An 18223-nucleotide genomic window follows, 5' to 3' on the forward strand; every position below is an offset into this window, starting at 1 on the left:
AGAAGGTTTAGAAACAATGGGCCAGATGTTCAACTAGGGTAAATCAGCATAGGTCCACTGAAGTCAGCTGTGAATCTGACCCCAGGTCTTTTTAGTAAACTACTTACCGAGGACTACTGAGATGAAGTTATAGGAACCTAGAATTGGGGGTAGAGAGGGGGAAAAAAAATTGAACTACTGTAATATGAAATGAATCACAGCCACATGATTTCTTCAAAAATATTTATCCAAACATTTTCTGTATCAGGCATGTTACAGATTTTATTGGTGAGAGCTAGAAAGCAAAATTTATTAAAAGTCCTCCCCATATTGCCAGCTATATAGAAAGGCCCTTGCAACTTTTAAAGGGAGATAAACCACTGTAACCCAATCGCCTCCTCCAGCACAGGAGAAAGCTCAACACTGTATTGACTGGCTGAGCAAGAAAGAAGCTCTTTCCGTTTACCTGCTAAATCAACCATATATCAACTGTGAGGGTCTTGGGTAGGGTAACCAGATGTCCTGATTTTTGGGTCTTTTTCTTATACAGGCTTCTATTACCCCCTACCCCCTGTCGCGATGTTTCACATTTGCTGTTTGGTCACCCGAGTCTCGGGAGCATGTCACACACGCAGTGAGTTAAGCTGGAAGGACAAAGCTGTTGCTTAGAGAACTGCCTTTTACTGATAGGGGGAAATATTTTAAGTAGAGAATAAGACATATTTTGAAAACTCCAACCTAAATGCAGTGAGTTTTACACAGAATAACATAACAAAAGCCATGGTTGTAACACTGATTGGTGGTATCTACACAGTCAAAAAACTCAAACCATATTAGGATATCATATTACATTTTAGACAGGCCTCAAGTTGAGAGAGTTTTATTTTTACCTTCCCATATTTAGGGCCTGTCTACACACAAAAATCATACTGGTTTAAGTTAAATCAGACTTTAAATCAATTTAGGTAACTGGGGGCAAGCCCCTGTGTAGGCATGCTTTTATCTATTTGAAAATTCTTATCTTAGTTGAGCTTGCATTCATAATTTATAGGTGCAGACTACAATGATATAAGCCAGGTTGGAATTGCTTTGAGTGCTCACACACAAAGTTGCAATAGTATGATTAAATCTGCTTTAAAAAAAAAAAAAAAAAAAAAAAAGCACCTTTAGTTAAGCCCTTGCAACTGTGTGTGGGGATCAGGAATTAGAAACAACTAATGCAGATATGTTCAGGAGACATATACACATTGAGTTTATTTTGTGTAACTGTGTAGCTTTGTTCAAATAAAAATTTGAAAACAATCTCTTTTCCCTCCCAGATAGGTATTGTCTACACAGCCCAGGATACATTTTATCTTGTCTGCACACAAACTTGCACTGGTTTAACTAAATTGGGTTTAAAAAAAGACCTGTCTAGCATTGGAAATCTCTATGTAAAGCAGGCCTCAAAATAGACAGGGGGTTTGTGTTGCAGATTCTGCAAAGGGCAAATCTTATTTCAACCTCTATTGTCATTTGACCACTAGGTGGAAACCTAACACAGGGCATGAATTTTTCCCATTTATTCTATACATACTGGATCTACAGACTGGTACAGGTTTCAGAGTAGCAGCTGTGTTAGTCTGTATCCACAAAAAGAAAAGGAGGACTTGTGGCACCTTAGAGACGAACAAATTTATCTGAGCGTAAGCTTTCGTGAGCTACAGCTCACTTCATCGGATGCATTCAGTGGAAAATACCACTGAATGCATCCGATGAAGTGAGCTGTAGCTCACGAAAGCTTACGCTCAAATAAATTTGTTAGTCTCTAAGGTGCCACAAGTCCTCCTTTTCTTGAGACTGGTACAGGAGGATCCCAGGTAAAGTCATGTTGGCACTGTATCAGACTGCTGCCTTCCAGCACATAACCGTTGTCACATTCCAGAGTAACATTAGTTCCAAATTGATATGTACTACTACCCGTTACTGCCTTCTTACTACCTTGAACTTCTGGGAATGCACATCTGATCTCTGAAATAAAGGTTAGCAAAAACAATATTTCAAGACGAGGAAGAAAGTAAGTTACAGAAGATGTGATTGCAATTTTTTTAGGTGTAATCAGGGCCATCGCTAGGGGGTGTGGGACTGACCCCACCAGGCCAAATGCACCAGTCTGTGGGGCCCCCAAAGGACGGGGCCCTAAGCGATCGCCCCAATTCACCATACCCAAGGCACGGCTCTGGGTGTAGTTATATTCACTTATGAAGGTGACAAGAACAAACATGTAATCCTACTACTGTACCAAGGTGTAATTTGCTGCCTTGTCGCTGGAGGAATGCAGACATACAGAGCAAAATCCTAGCCCACTGAAGTCAGTGGGAGTTTTACCAGGATTTCAACTCATAGTCTGTTTCAGTCTTTAGTTTTTATGCACTCTCTCAGTACTGCATTGAAGAGCACAACACAGCAGGAGAATGACTTCAGGCTCTTCAAGGCAGGCAACTGCCATTTTATTTTTAGTTGGTTTGCGGGGCAAAAACACATTAAGTCATTTCTGTCCTTACCGTTTTGTAGAACAGCACAAGCATGATAGGACAAAATCAGAAAGGCTAAGGAACAAAATGGATTACACATGGCAAGGGACATAAAAGGAAATAAGAAGAGGTTCTTTAAATACATTAGGAGCAAGGAGAAAGACAACGGAAATTGTAGGTCATCTACACAGTGGGGAAGGAGAACTAATTGATGACATCAAGAAGGTTCAGGTGTTTAATGCCTATTTTGCTTCAGTCTTCACTAAAAAAGTTAATGGTGACCAGATACTCAACATAATATTTACAAGAAGGAGGAAGGAACACAAGTCAAAACAGGGAAAGAACAGGATAAAGAATATTTGGATACGTTACATGTATTCAAGTCAGCAAGGCTTGATGAAATTCATCCTAGCGTAATTAAGGAAGTAGCAGAAGCACTCTCAGAAATATTAGCAACTATAGTCAAGAAGTCATGGAGGATGGGTGAGGTCCCAGAGGGCTGGAAGAAGGGCAAACACAGTACCTGTCTTCAAAAGGGGGAACAAAGAGGACCCTGGGAATTATACACCAATCAGCCTAACGTCAATATCTGGAAAAGATACTGAATATTAAAAAAATATATAATTACCTAGAGAATAACAGGATAAGGAATAGCCAGCATGGATTTGTCAAGAACAAATCATGCCAACCAATCTAATTTCTTTCTTTAACAGGGTTACTGGCCTAGTAGATAGGTGGGAAGAAGTAAACGTGATGTATCTTGATTTTCTTGATTTTAGTAAGGATAGAACCTAGATTCTCTCTTACCCTGTGTGCAGGCTGGAACAGGAGGATCCCATGTTCCATCATCTTGGCACTGAATCTGATGGCTGGCGTTCAGGGTGTAGCCAGGATCACATTCAAACCTAACCGTGTCCCTGGGTCTGTAGACAGGTCTATGTCCAGGTACTTTTCTTCCATTCTGGATTTCTGGGGCAATGCAGAGAACCTCTGAAATTGAAAAGGTGCAGAAGGTGTCAGCCTGCCCGGCAAGCAGTGCTGTTCAGTGGGTGCTTGGCACCTGTGTTCTGCACTGGCTGCCTACCAGTTTCTGGGGAGAGTTTATGGTGTTGCTTTTAACCTCTCCACTGCAAACACTATCGTGCAAGCCTGCCTAAAACCACATCCCACGGGGTTCCATACTGCTCCTCTTGTGGTGAATAGAGTCCCCAGAGTGATCCCTCTCAGTGACAGAGAGATCAGGGCTGGCAGGAGAGCTTCCTGTGAGGGACCCTCAATTTGGAGCCTACTCCTTGTGCTTGCTGTTAGGCAGTACAGGCTGTTGGCCTTTAGGGGACACACTGCAAATCTTTCCTGTTCACTCAGTGTGTAGCAGGGGTAGAGATTGGAGGCAGAGGTTTGTGTGTCTGCCTGTGTGTGTGAGGGGAGCGAGAATATTAGTTTCTAGTTTTTGTAATTCATGTAAAGTGTGGTAAGGGTTTCAGACAGATGCTTTTAAAAATATTTTCCTCGTGAGTATATATCTGTGCATACGCACGTAGGAGTACGGAGTGTGCATACAATGCCTTTATTTTCAAAAGCATTTATTTCATCTTGAGTCTAATTAAATGGAGCTTTAATTCCCTGCTATTAATTCTGTTTCACTGGTGAGCTTGTCTTTCGAGTTAAAACCTGTTGTATGAGCTTCTTCCTCTTAGTTCTAGGTAACGGAAAATAAATGCACCTTCACACTGAGGAGGGGGAGGGCTCCATGTTCCAGATGCCGCACAATAAATTGATGCCTGCCCATTAAGAGAATAGCCGGGCTCACAGCTGTAATTTACAGACGTTCCAGTGGTGAACACTGCCAAGGCCTGGACGCTGGGCTTCCCATTGGTGATGGCTGGAGGAAAGGAACACTGCAGCACTATAGGGAGGAAAGAGAGTCTTAACTGAACCAGAGCTCATGCAGGCTAAATTTATAGGAGGGAAAAGATCCACATGCTCATTTTGAGTTGTACCCAACACGACAGCAGTGACCCTAACGCACACCGGGGTAAAGCTACCTATTCTCCATTCCCTCGACCTCATTCACATCCCCCCATATATCTATGGAGCGCGATGACTCAGTCATGCTTCTTGACACCCACAGACATGTTCTCAGCCATCTTAGTAAGGCTCCAACAGTTATTTCCACTGTTTATTTTGTGTTTACATTGGGAATTCTGCCACTTTGGAACCATTCATTGGTTGGATGGCTAGTTGGGTGGGGCCTTCTCTAAGTTCCCTTAACTTGGGAGGGAGGTTAAGTGGGAGAACCTGGCCAGGACTCAGTTCTTCAGGGATCTTTTCGGAGAGTGGAAAAGCCCAGATACTTTGGAGAGGAGCATGGGAAACACTGGGATAGCGACACAGATATTTGCATTTCCCTTTTCAGATCTCAAACTAATCCCACAGTCCTTTTGGACTTCCGGCTCAGCCCTGCCAGATCTGACTCATCACATCAGGATCAAAGATGATCAACCTCAAAGCCTTAGTCACACTTACATCTTTCACAGACAGGGACAGGAGGATCCCATCTACCGTCATCTTGGCACTGAGTCTCAGGGCTGCCGTTCATGGTGTAACCAGGGTCGCATTCAAACACAACCATGTCGCTGGGTCTGTAGGCAGCCTGTACCCCATTTGTTCTTCCATTCTCCACTTCTGGGCTTACGCATGTTGCTGAAAGGGAAAGCATAACAAACCCTTTAGACTCTAACGCACTTGTGGGATGGAATAGGCAGTTTACCCACTGAGACATTTCCTTTGACAAGTCTTTTACTTCACTTTCATAAGTATTTCTACATTCTCACATCCTCTGTAGCAATTCTTTCAGCATGAACATTACCCAGCTGCACTCATAGAACCATTCACCACTGGTACAAGTGGATGCAATGCCACTGAACTTAAAGGAGCTCCTCTTGCCAACAGTGACTTTGGCCCATGTCTCTCATTGGAAGTTTAGTTTCCAGCTGTGGAATTTGCTGAATTGGTGGCTTGTCTCAAAGTTCTTGTGGTGTCTATTTAAATCCTTTTGCGTGTCTGACGCACCAAGCGAGAAAAAGGGAAGCAGCAAAAAGAACAGAAACGCACCTTCACATTGAGTGTGGGGGTTGCTCCAAGGTCCAGACGCCGTACAATGAAGTGATGCCTCCCCAAGAAGGGAGTAGTCAGGATCACAACGGTAATTTACAAACATCCACCACCCAGAAAAAATATCGGGCTCCTTTAAGCATCTCAGTTGGACAACCAAAATCCACTGGACAATTTAGGTTCACTATTTAGTGTCTTACATTGCAAGACCTAACGGCCGATTGCTTTTCTGAATCTTTTACTCATTTGTAACACTCTCATCCCCACCCCATTATAGAAAAGAGCTTGACTGAAAGACCAGTGTGAGGGGGAAAATCAGAAGTTAGTTCATGATTATTCCACGTGCAGGAACTAGAGGCCATATTCCACCTCCAAAGGAAGAGTGAAAAGCGTGTGTAGTTACTGGAATTTTATCATAATTGATAAAAATAGTGAAATTCAGCAGAGGAAGCAGAAGTACCACCCACAAAAGCTGCGGTGGACCAAGAAGTTATTGAATATCATCTTCTAAATCACTTCCAGTTCCCATTTCAAGATGGACAGACATGAGGATTCTGAGCAGAAGAAGATAAAAGTGCTCTGCTTTCACCTTTATGGTACAGTAATTCCCCTCAGCAGACCCATGGCTCTTGCCAACTTGGGTCACTTCTCACAGCTGGTGCAGCTGGAGGAATCCTGACCCCCAAATGCATTGTGGGAAAGCACAAGCTTTGCAATAAAACAGAAGGGACAAAATTACTCATCCCCACTGCTCTCAGAGCCCTGCCCACAACCTGGTTCATTTCTTATCCTCTACGACTGTTCCTAACAACTGGGACCGTCCACCTCTCCCCTCAAACCAGTCTGTAAAGTCTCTGGATTTGAGGTGAGCAGCAGGCAGGACAGATTCAGACGGGGTTAGTGCTGGAGGTTCTCACGGATCAGTCAGAAGGGAAACCTGTTTCTAGATGCATAATACAAACAAATCAGAGTTTTGACACTTGCCTAGGTCACAGACTGGCAGAGGTGGATCCCACGTGTCATCAGTTTGGCACTGACTCAGACTGTGACCCTTCATGGTGTAGCCGGGATCGCACTCAAAGGTAACACTGTCATTATATAAATAGACATGTCTATCACCAGATACTCTTCTTCCATTCTGGATTTGTGGGGCTGGGCATCTAACCTCTGAAAAAGAAATGCTTTAGCTGAAACACAGGGCCAGAGAGGAAGAAAAACATCTCCGCAGCCTAGACAGCTCTCAAGCCTTTTTTAGGCTCTCAGCATTTTCCCTGTAACTTGTTGCACGAACCAATATTATTCCGACTTGAAACTGCAGATTGTTGTGGGAAATGTGGAGGGCCACCCTGTGAGGAGGAGATGGAGATACACTGGTAACAGCGTAGGCCCCTTCATGGCAACCTTGCAAGGGTTCTCTCCTCAAGCATTGTCCTGTGTACAATTCTCGTCATGCCTATAACCCTGAGAGGCTCTTGTGGTTAAAGTCCTGGCTCGGGATTTGGAGATCTGGATTAAATTTTTGGCTGTGCCACTGACCAACTTCATATATCACCCGGATAACTCACTAATCTCTGTGCCTCATTTCTCCCACTGTAAAGTGGAGATTATAATTCTTCCCTCCCTCTTAATTAACATTTGTGAGGCAAGCAGAAAAGAGAGAAAAGGGCACGTAACCACATGGACAGACAGTTGTGACCTACTTACGCTCACAAATGGGATCACCACCACTCCATGCAACATGCATGCCAGAAATCTCACATCGTCTGTAAGGCTGTCCAATCAACCGGTGCCTGGAGTTAGGCAAAGGGGGTTATCAGTTCTTACCTATTCCTTTGGTATATGAGTTCTCCTGTGAAGCTCAATTATTTGTGAAGCTCTTCTCCCCAGCCACAGCAGGTGGGGACCAACACCACTGACTACTGAGTGATGATCATAACAGAAAAGGCTCCTTGCCAACTCAGAACTCCCCAGCCCTCTGTAGAATTAAACCACAGAACAGAATCCAGTGTAGGCCCAATGAGCTGGCATTCTTTGAGCCAGGGGATCCAAATGTCCTTCCTGTGCCCCCAAGTCCTACTTACCACATCAGCAGAATCATTCTCCTCCATTGAATCACAAGCCATATGCAAACAAGTAACAACATTTTCTCCCAGCACTTTCTGGCAGGTTGCTGGCGGAGGGGTATTATTATGCCTGATCGAGAGGGGTTTTGATTTTCTCACAACCGATGAGATAAGTTTTTGAGGGAGTGGGCCAGGCAGACCCAGCTGGGGTCTGGCTAGCTTGAGATATTTAAATTAAGTCAATCAAGACTGTTGTAATGCATGCAGGAGTAACACCCCACCCCAGCAGAGAGGTCCAAAACACAGATGCTATACAGCAAACCTCAGCTGAGCTGGCTCTGGAGTTCAGCAGCCAGTTGTTGTTAAAGGCAGTGTCAGTGAAATGAGACTTTCTGTGGTCACAGGTTCTTCCCTTTCGCCCCCACATAGGACATGCTCTACAAGTGCACAAGCCAGCACTACAGCTGCAGACCTTTATTTCTCAGACCCCTGAAGCACAGTCCTCATCTTCAAATGGAGAGGGCACGTGACGTCCTCTTCTGCTACCTTATCCCCAGCGCTCTCACTCAGGCACCTTCCCCAGCAGGGTTTCCCTTTGGAGACACCGCATCAGTCTGGCAGGTGGGCAGTTAGTCAGTGATAACCCTTCCACCCAACTCCGTATGGGAAAACAGCCAGATCCAATTATTCAGAAGAAGAACTGTTCCCATGTCAAAGCAAGGGTAAAATCCAAGAGATTCCAAGGTTTGCCCTGGTCACTTGGATCCTACTCTCCACAGGAGACATCTGTGCTCAGCCAGCACCTGCAGGCAGAGCATTCAGCTGGCCAAATTGCAACTAAAGTTTCTACAATAAATGACAGAGCATGAATGAAGAAAAGAGGGAGACTTATTCCAATCCGTCTTTCCTCGCATATAAAAATTATATTGATTGAGCTAAGAAGATGGAGGGCTGCTTTCGTACGGAAGAGTAAACTGCTTTCAGGAGTTGGGGGAATATGAGGATATCCATTTGTGTTCCACAGCTGTAAGTGAAGCACAAGTAGTTAGCTCAGGCAATCTGAAACTTACCCTTCTTCACATGTGAAGTAGACGGTTGACCCAAAATGGGTACCTGTTACAATAACTCTGCCGTTCTCCGGCTCTCCTGGATGACCACACGATTTCTCTGGTGGAGAACAAGGCTAGGATTAGGGTGCTCTCTTTCAATGAAACAATGATCCCAGGGATCTGTCAATATTTAACACACTCCACAAAGAAGACATTTAGAAGGCTTAGAACAGGCACAGCTAGAGAGAACTTTACGAATGACTATTAACTATTTAAAGGCACATTAGTTGTGTCCACGCTGCAAAATGTTAAGGCCATAAAGACCTTTACTGAACCATGGAAACAAAATTCATAATGATATTCACTTTTACAGAACTTGAGTGCTTCTGACCATGTTCGATTTTCAAGGCATGTAAGAGTGGATTGCATATGCGGGTGTCTACTGTATCCAGGCCGGCAAGTATAGTTTATAGTCTTCCCAACAGGAAAGGAAGACTGATTTTTATACTCGCTCTTCAACTCAGCAAAGCTTAACCTCGTTGGGACATCACAGCCATCTAGCAAGAAAGGAAACACACATGAGAAAAAAGAACCGTATCCAGTCTGCTGGTATGTACCACGTCAGGTGCAGGTAGATACAACAACAGTGTTACAAAGAAATGACTACAGATCTGCTTTATAAATATTCTTCCAGGTGTTACACTAGGATTGAAGCCGAGGGAAAGAGAACGTTCAGACAAAGTGCTAATGCAACAAAATCCATAGCTGGAGACCGAATCTCAAATAACACACACACAGGGCCAAACTTACCACTGGCACAAGAATCTCTATTTCCGAATCAACTAAAACAACATATGCACCTGCCCTGTTTACCTCTGGTCCTAAAATCCATCCTTGGGCTGCCCTACTCCCAGGATGCTAAAATGTGCCATTTTTCAGAAGTACTGTCAGTGAAAAACTAAAGTATCCCAATCGTGGCTTCTGGCCTGAAAGAATAGGACTCTATAGGTTCAGTAATGCCCAACGGAATTAATATCCGCCTAGAGAATCATCTGTTAAGCCCTTCACAAACTGATACGACATCCCATTGACGCAAGACACTTCAGTTCTCTCTTACTCTCATTGAGCAGCTGAGGCTGAGCTTCTTGTGCCGGCAGAGATTATAGCCCTGTGTGTGTCCCTGGGGATCTGTTCCCAGCTGTGAATTTTGTTGCATTAGGTTGTGTGTCTGAACATTCTTTCTCTCTCTATCCATCCTGTTGGGTTACTGACAAAAGGAAGAAGCCAACCGAAAATCCATTCACCTTCACATAGAGGAGAAGGGTGGCTCCAAGTTCCAGATGTGGTACAATAGATCGAAGCCTCTCCACGGAGGGCGTAGCCAGGTTCACAGCTGTAATTCACATATGTTCCACTGGGGAAAGCTGCCAAAGGCTTGGCATTGTGCTTCCCTTTGACGATGACCGGAGGTGGGGGACACAGCAACACTAAAGGGGGGAGAGGGGATGAAGAATATTTCAGGGAAAAAAATCTGAACCCTGTTCAAGAAGAGCATAAAATAGGCTGGTCTCCAGGAGGGGGAAAAGCCCAGGATGCCTGTGTTGTGTCAAACCCTGCATCGCACCGGTGATGCAACACATCCAAAAAAGATTAAATATCACCGACCTCGATTCCCCTTCACCCCGGAACTCAGATTTTCCCAATCTGCTCCTTTTTGGTCCCTAGAAATTGCCCTTCCCTCCCTTAAGAATCCAAAATATAATTTGTGGAGAGTGGGACGAGTTCTGCTGATTTGTGTTTCCATTCACAGCTTTAGGATGCTCAGTGAGACAGACCATTGCCAGATCTCTGCCTGTCAGGAGGGCAGGGCAGGGCAGGATGCAGGGGATCAGCTATTACAGGGACGAGCACACTCAAGAAATTAGGGGGTGGAAAAATATTTGTATGTTCCCCATTCACAGCTGAAAAGTGACCCCTGGATTCAAAGGACGTTTATTTTTTTGCGTCCAGGCACATCCCTACCAGATGTTGATCATCTCAGTTACTCAGGAGACAACATTGATTCACACTTACCTTGTGTGCAGGCTGGAACAGGAGAATCCCAGTTTCCGTCATCTTGGCACTGAATCAGACGGCTGCCGCTTAGGGTGTAGCCAGGATCACATTCAAACCTAACCGTGTCCCTGGGTCTGTAGACAGCTCCACGTCCAGCTACTTTTCTTCCATTCTGGATTTCTGGGGCGATGCAGAGAACCTCTGAAATTGAAAAGCCACAGAAGGCATCAGCATGCACTGGCATGCACTGCTGTTCAGTGAGCGCTTCACACCTGTGCTCTGGACTCTCTAGGAAGAGTTTATGGTGTTGCTTTTAACCTCTAAAATGCAAACAGTATCGCGCAAGCCTGCCTAAAACCACATCCCATGAGGAACCGTACTGCTCCTCTTGTGGTGAATAGAGTCCCCAGAGTGATCCCTCTCAGTGACAGAGAGAGCAGGGCTGGTGGGAGAGCTCCCTGTGAGGGACCCTCATTTTGGCACCATGGTCTTTAACAATACTGGCCTGTTCGCCTTTGGGGGACACACTTTCCCCTTTACTCGCGTGTAACGAGGCAAGATGGGGATAGCGTGCCTGTGAGTGTGAGGGGAGTGTGGAAATTAGTTGCTAGTGTTTCTAATTTATGTCAAGGCTGCTGTAGTTTCAGACAGCTGCAGCTTTTAATGTTTCACTAATGTGTATGTGTGCACAGGAGTGCAGAGTTTGCATTCGGCACATTTATTTTCAAAAGCATTTATTTCACCCTGTGTCTAATTATATAGAGTTTTAATTCCTTGCTGTTAAATTTGTTGCACTTGTGACCTTGTCTTTTGAGTTAAATCCTGTGGTAGGAGCTTCTTCCTCTTAGTTCTTTTTGGAGAATGGAAAAGCCCAGATACGATGGAGAGGAACACAGGGAACACTGGGATAACTACACAGATATTTGCATTTCCCTTTTCAGATCTGAAATTAATCCCACAGTCCTTTTGGCCTCCCGACTCAGCCCTGCCAGATCTAACTCATCACAATGGGATCAAAGCCTTAGTCATACTTACTTCTTTCACAGGTGGGGACAGGAGGATCCCATCTACCATCATCTTGGCACTGCGTCTCAGGGCTGCCACTCAAGGTGTAACCAGCGTCGCATTCAAACACAACCATGTCTCTGGGTCTGTAGGCACGCTGTACCCCATTTGTTCTTCCATGCTCCACTTCTGGGCTTACGCATGTTGCTGAAAGGGAAAGCATAACAAACCCTTTAGACTCTAACGCAGGCGTGGGATGGAATGGACTGAACCATTTTTTCCTCTGGCAAGTCTTTTACTGTAGTTCAATTTCATAACTATTTCTATACTATCACATCCTGTTGTCGCTTTTATCAATTCTTTCAGCATGAACATTACTGAGCTGCACTCGCAGAATCCATCAGCACCGTTCCAAGTGGATGCAATGCCACTGAACTTAAAGGAGCTCCTCTTGCCAGCAGTGACATTGGCCTGTGTGTTTCACTGGAGGTTTAGTCCATAGCTGTGAAATTTGCTGCATTGGTGGCTTGTCTCAAAGTTCTCATGGTCTCAATTTAAACCCTCGTGTGTGTCTGACACACCAAGCGAGGCAAAGGGAAGCAGCTAACAAAACAGAAACGCGTCTTCACATTGAGGGAGGAGGCAGTTCCAAGCTGCAGACACTGTGCAATGAAGTTATGTCTCCCCAAAAAGGGAGGAGCCAGGATCACAACGGTAATTTAAAGACACTCATCACACACACACACACACACACACACACAAAATCAGGCTACTTTAAGCATCTTATTTTGGTCAACCAAAAATCACTGGACAATATAGGCTCACTATTCAGTGCGTTACATTGCAAGTACTTAATGCCTGTTGTTTTTTATGAATCTTTAACTCATTTGTAACAATCTTGTCCCCAACACATTATAGAAAAGAGCTTGACTGAAATACCAGTGTGAGGGGGAAAAACAAAAAAATGGTTCCATGATGATTCAGCGTACAGGAACTAGAGGGTCATATTCCACCTTCATAAAAACATAAGAACGGCCATACTGGGTCAGACCAAAGGTCCATCCAGACCAGTATCTTGTCTACCGACAGTGGCCAATGCCAAGGTCACTCACTCCGGGGCACCTAACAGGTAATGATCAAGTGATCTCTCTCCTGCCATCCATCACCCGCCTCTGACAAACAGAGGCTAGGGACACTGTTCCTTACCAATCCTGGCTAATAGCCATTAACTGACTTTACCTCCATGAATTTATCCAGTTCTCTTTTAAACCCCGTTATAGTCCTAGCCTTCACAACCTCCTCAGGCAAGGAGTTCCACAGGTTGACTGTGCGCTGTGTGAAGAAGAACTTCCTTTTATTTGTTTTAAACCTGCTGTACATTAATTTCATTTGGTGGCCCCTACTTCTTGTATTATGGGAACAAGTAAATAACTTTTCCTTATTCACTTTCTCCACACCACACATAATTTTATAGACCTCTATCATATCCCCCCTTAGTCTCCTCTTTTCCAAGCTGAAAAGTCCTAGCCTCTTTAATCTCTCCTCATATGGGACCCATTCCAAACCCCTAATCATTTTAGTTGCCCTTCGCCGTCTTATTCTATCCCTTTTTTAATGATTGCTAACATCCCGTTTGCTTTTTTGACTGCCGCTGCACACTGCATGGATGTCTTCAGAGAACTATCCAGGATGACTCCAAGATCTTTTTCCTGATGAGTTGTAGCTAAATTAGCCCCCATCATATTGTATGTATACTTGGGGTTATTTTTTCCAGTGTGCATTACTTTACATTTATCCACATGAAATTTCATTTGCCATTTTGTTGCCCAATCACTTAGCTTTGTGAGATCTTTTTGAAGTTCTTCACAGTCTGCTTTGGTCTTAACTATCTTAAGCAGTTTTGTATCATCTGCAAACTTTGCCACCCCCCTGTTTTCCCCTTCCTCCAGACCATTTATGAATAAGTTGAATAGGATTGGTCCCAGGACTGACCCTTGGGGAACACCACTAGTTACCCCTCTCCATTCTGAAAATTTACCATTTATTCCTACCCTTTGTTCCATGTCTTTTAACCAGTTCTCAATCCATGGAAGGATCTTCCCTCTTATCCCATGGCAACTTAATTTACATAAGAGCCTTTGGTGAGGGATCTTATCAAAGGCTTTCTGAAAATCTAAGTATTATCTAAGTACGTTCAAAGGAAGAGTGAAAAGCATCTGTTGTTTCTGGAAGGACCGCTCATAATTGATAAAAATAGTGAACTTCAGCAGAGGAAGCAGAAGTACCACTCGCAAAAGCTGCGGTGGACCAAGAAGTTATTGAATATCATCTTCTAAATCACTTCCAGTTCCCATTTCAAGATGGGACAGACATGAGGATCCTGAGCAGAAGAAGATAAAAGTGCTCTGCTTTCACCTTTGTGGTACAGTAATTCCCCCTCAGCAGACCCATGGCTCTTGCCAACTTGGGTCACTTCTTGCAGCTGCTGCAGTTGGAGGAATCCTGACCCCCAAATGCATTGTGGGAAAGCACAAGCTTTGCAATAAAACAGAAGGGACAAATTTACTCATCTGTCATCCCCACTGCTCTCGGAGCCCTGCCAGCACTGCCCCCAACCTGGTTCATTTCTTATCCTCTACGTCTGTTCCTAACAACTGGGACCGTCCACCTCTCCCCTCAAACCAGTCTGTAAAGTCTCTGGATTTGAGGTGAGCAGCAGGCAGGACAGATCCAGACGGGGTTAGCGTTGGAGGTGCTCACGGATCAGACAGAAGGGAAACCTGTTTCTAGATGCATAATACAAACAAATCAGAGTTTTGACACTTGCCTGGCTCACAGACTGGCAGAGGTGGATCCCACGTGTCATCAGTTTGGCACTGACTCAGACTGTGACCCTTCATGGTGTAGCCGGGATCGCACTCAAAGGTAACACTGTCATTATATAAATAGACACGTCTATCACCAGATACTCTTCTTCCATTCTGGATTTGTGGGGCTGGGCATCTAACCTCTGAAAAAGAAACGCTTTAGCTGAAACACAGGGCCAGAGAGGAAGAAAAACATCTCCGCAGCCTTCGCAGCTCTCAAGCCTTTTTTACACTTTCAATATTTTCCACGTAACTTGTTGCACTAGCCCATGTGTTCTCAAGCTTCATTAAACCACGACCCCCTTCTGACAACAAAAATTAGTACACGACCCGGGACGGGGGAAGAAAGACTGAGCCAGCCTATGCCCCGCCATCCCGGGCAGGGTGGCCAAAGCCAAAGCATGAGCCCCTGTGCCCCAGGCAGGGGAGCCATAGCCCAAGAGCTTCAGCCCCAGCTAGGGAACCTGTGACCTGAGCCCAGCCACCCAGGCCACCCTCGGGCTTAGGCCATGGGCGGTGGGACTCGGGCTTTGGCTTCGGCCCCAGGCAGCGGGGCTCGGGCTTCGATCTCAGGCCCCAGCAAGTAAAGCCCGATCTAGTGACCCCATTAATATGGGGCCGCAACCCATTTTGGGGTCCTGACTTACAGTTTGAGAACTGCTGCACTCCTCTATGTTATTCCTACTTGAAAATACAGATTGTTGTGGGAAATGTGGAGGGCCACCCTGAGAGGAGGAGATGGAGATACACTGGTAACAGCTTAGGTCCCCTCATAGCAACTTTGCAAGGGTAATCTTCTCAAGGAGTGTCCTGTGCACCAATCTCCAAGTCATGGGAGCACCCCCAGGGTAAAGCCAAGGAGCTCAGTCCTACAAGGAACCAACGGGCCTTCACAGCCATTGACCTCAGACATTGAGGGAGCTCAGCAATCTGCACAGTCAAGCCAGAGAGGTTTCAGGAAGCTGGTGGTCCCAGCAACGTACCCTCTCTTCATTACCGTTAGAAGTGCCAGGTCTTTCAGCTTGCCTACCAAACTCCTCCAAATACAAAATTCCACAAGTCTGGCTTATATTTATCCCAAGGGCATTAGTAATAAGAGGTCAAGTGCTTGGGACTGACACAGCTTTACTCCACCCCATTATCTACTGCACCAGCAAGCCTGTGTCCTTCACTCATGGGGGGTAGACTTTGCATCCACGCTGAAGGAATTACTACTAAACGCTTTGCATGTTCCGCATACAGAGATCTCGCAGGATTAATTCTTTTTCCTTTTAAGGAAGATTTTCCTGATGGACATTCAGTTGTCCCTTCAAATGCCAAGAATAGACATCCCCATACTAATGGGAAATGGAGCGCTACCATAACATCCCCCACTTTCATTCCCTTGTGGCTGGGATCAAAGGTCTTTAACAACCTTAATAGAAGTTATGACCCTACATGGGCTGAACACAGAGCTCCTCTTTGGGTGCATCCGGTGGCACCAGTTTCTATCTCAGATCTTTAGCCCTGCTCCAGAGCTATTCAGTCTCCAACATGAATCCTGGAAAATCTTGTGGAGATGTTGCCACAGGCAGGCACACTAAGTGCAGGGATTTAACTGGAGTCTCACATTTGTGGGTTTGTCTAGACCTGAACTTTCTATACATGAAACAGCAGAGCTGGCAGGATTTTCACCTCCACAAACCCTACCTCCACACCGAGGGGGACGTGCACTCCACACGCCGTTTAGCCCGTCCTTGGTTGTGCAGTGAATAGAGGCCTCTCCAGTGAGCAAGTAACCATTTTCACATTTGTAGGTTACAGCTGATCCAAAAGAGAAGTTTTTTGTGAACTCGCCACTGTGACTTCCATTGGGGATGTCTGGAGGCGGAAGACACGGAATACCTGGAGACACACAGGAGGAGTGTATTTTAGAATCATTGCTGGTAGAGAAGCAGCTCCAGTTACTTGATCTGCTAAAGAAATTTAGGAGCCCTAACTATGAAACCACTAGAACGAGAAAGGCCGACAGGTCATGCGCAATGGGTAATTATACCCAATTCTCTTTCGCACTGATGGTCTGTAAACTGTGAAAGAGACTTACTAGGAATCTTACTAGTGTCTTAATGGTCTACACCTTCCTTCATATGGACCGTTTTAAGATCAACCTGTTGAATCCTTACCAGGTGTTGAAAAACGCATGATTTTCCTGCTGCACCATAAGCTGGTGAGCACGCCAGGGCAGGCGAACGCCTTAAAGCACAGGTAATGAGCTTCGTGTCTGGTTTTGGATGAATATAAGTGGGTATCAGGTAAACCTGTTGTGCTCTTCAGAAATCCAGAAGGGCCAATAACCACCTTGGTGGGGCATTTTTGCCATACCAAGCTGAATGCCTTTTGCTATTACTCAGTCATCAAAGAAACACCAAATTCTGATTGCCAGGAACTTAACACAGACATTTCTCTCTAAGGTGCAACCCCCCTTCAATATGGTCTGGTTCTTAAGATACCGGCATTGGACTCAGGAGACCTGGGTTCAATTTTTGACTTGGCTACTGACTGATTCCCTAAACGATATGTCACATAATCACTCTGTGCCTCAGGTGAGACTTTCCGGGGCGGGGATCAGAATTCTTCCATATCTGTTTATTCACATTTGGGGGGGGGGGGGTGGTACCTAAGCACTTTGACAGACAATTATGACCTACTTACGCTCACAAATGGGAACATCACCAGTCCATGCAACACGCATGCCAGAAATGTCACATCGTCTGTAAGGCCGTCCAATCAACCGGTGCCTGTTGTTAGGCAGAGGGGATTATCAGTTCTTATCTATTTCTTTGGTGTTTGAGCTTTCCTGAGAAGCTCAGTTCTTCTGGGAAGCTCTTCTCCCCAGCCACAGCAGGTGGGGACCAACACCACTGACTTCTGACTGACCACCACTGGAGAAACGCTCCTTGCCAGAGCCGAACTCCCCAGCCTCTTGTAGAATTAATCTCTAGTACAGAAGCCCATGTCGGACCAATGAGCTGCTATTCTGTGAGACGGGGGATCCAAATCTCCTTCTGGTTCCCTCAAGTCCTACTCACCACATCAGATGGATCATTCCCCACCACTGAACCACAAGCCAAAGGCAAACTAGGAACACCACTACAGCATTTCCCCCGGCATTTTCAGGCAGGTTGCCAAGAGGGGTTTTGATTTTCTCATGATGGAGGAGATACATTTCTGTGGGTGCGGGCCAGGCAGACCCAGCTGGGGTCTGGCTAGCTTGAGAGTCATAAACTAAGTCAATCAAGACTGTTGTAATGCATGCAGGAGTAACACCCCACCCCAGCAGAGAGGTCCAAAACACAGACGCTATACAGCAAACCTCAGCTGAGCTGACCTCTGGAGTTCAGCAGCCAGCTGTCATTACAGGCAGTGTCTGTGAAATGGGACTTCCTGTGGTCACAGGTTCTTCCCTTTCGCCCTCACATAGGACACGCTCTACAAGGTCACAAGCCAGCACTACAGCTGCAGACCCCTGAAGCACAGTCCTCATCCTCAAATGGAGCGGGCATATGACGCCCTCTTCTGCCACCGTATCCCCAGCATTC

At 45.4% G+C, this 18223-nt stretch overlaps 1 protein-coding gene across 1 annotated transcript in view; it reads right to left on the reverse strand.

Moving 5' to 3' along the window:
• LOC125625260 (complement receptor type 1) overlaps positions 1-18223 on the reverse strand; it is a 58605-nt gene that overhangs the window by 4467 nt on the left and 35915 nt on the right. Inside the window, exons 27-40 of the mRNA XM_075122122.1 lie at positions 17337-17422; positions 16335-16529; positions 14606-14788; positions 11809-11985; positions 10792-10974; positions 10023-10205; positions 9084-9275; positions 8740-8836; positions 7311-7396; positions 6591-6773; positions 5019-5195; positions 4216-4398; positions 3300-3482; positions 108-137 (exon numbers count right to left, since the gene is read on the reverse strand). Of these exons, the coding sequence (XP_074978223.1) occupies positions 108-137; positions 3300-3482; positions 4216-4398; positions 5019-5195; positions 6591-6773; positions 7311-7396; positions 8740-8836; positions 9084-9275; positions 10023-10205; positions 10792-10974; positions 11809-11985; positions 14606-14788; positions 16335-16529; positions 17337-17422 (2138 nt within the window). The remainder of the gene's footprint in view (positions 1-107; positions 138-3299; positions 3483-4215; positions 4399-5018; positions 5196-6590; positions 6774-7310; positions 7397-8739; positions 8837-9083; positions 9276-10022; positions 10206-10791; positions 10975-11808; positions 11986-14605; positions 14789-16334; positions 16530-17336; positions 17423-18223) is intronic.

The sequence above is a fragment of the Caretta caretta genome, chromosome 21, assembly GCF_965140235.1.
Source record: "Caretta caretta isolate rCarCar2 chromosome 21, rCarCar1.hap1, whole genome shotgun sequence".
Lineage (NCBI taxonomy): Eukaryota > Metazoa > Chordata > Testudines > Cheloniidae > Caretta > Caretta caretta.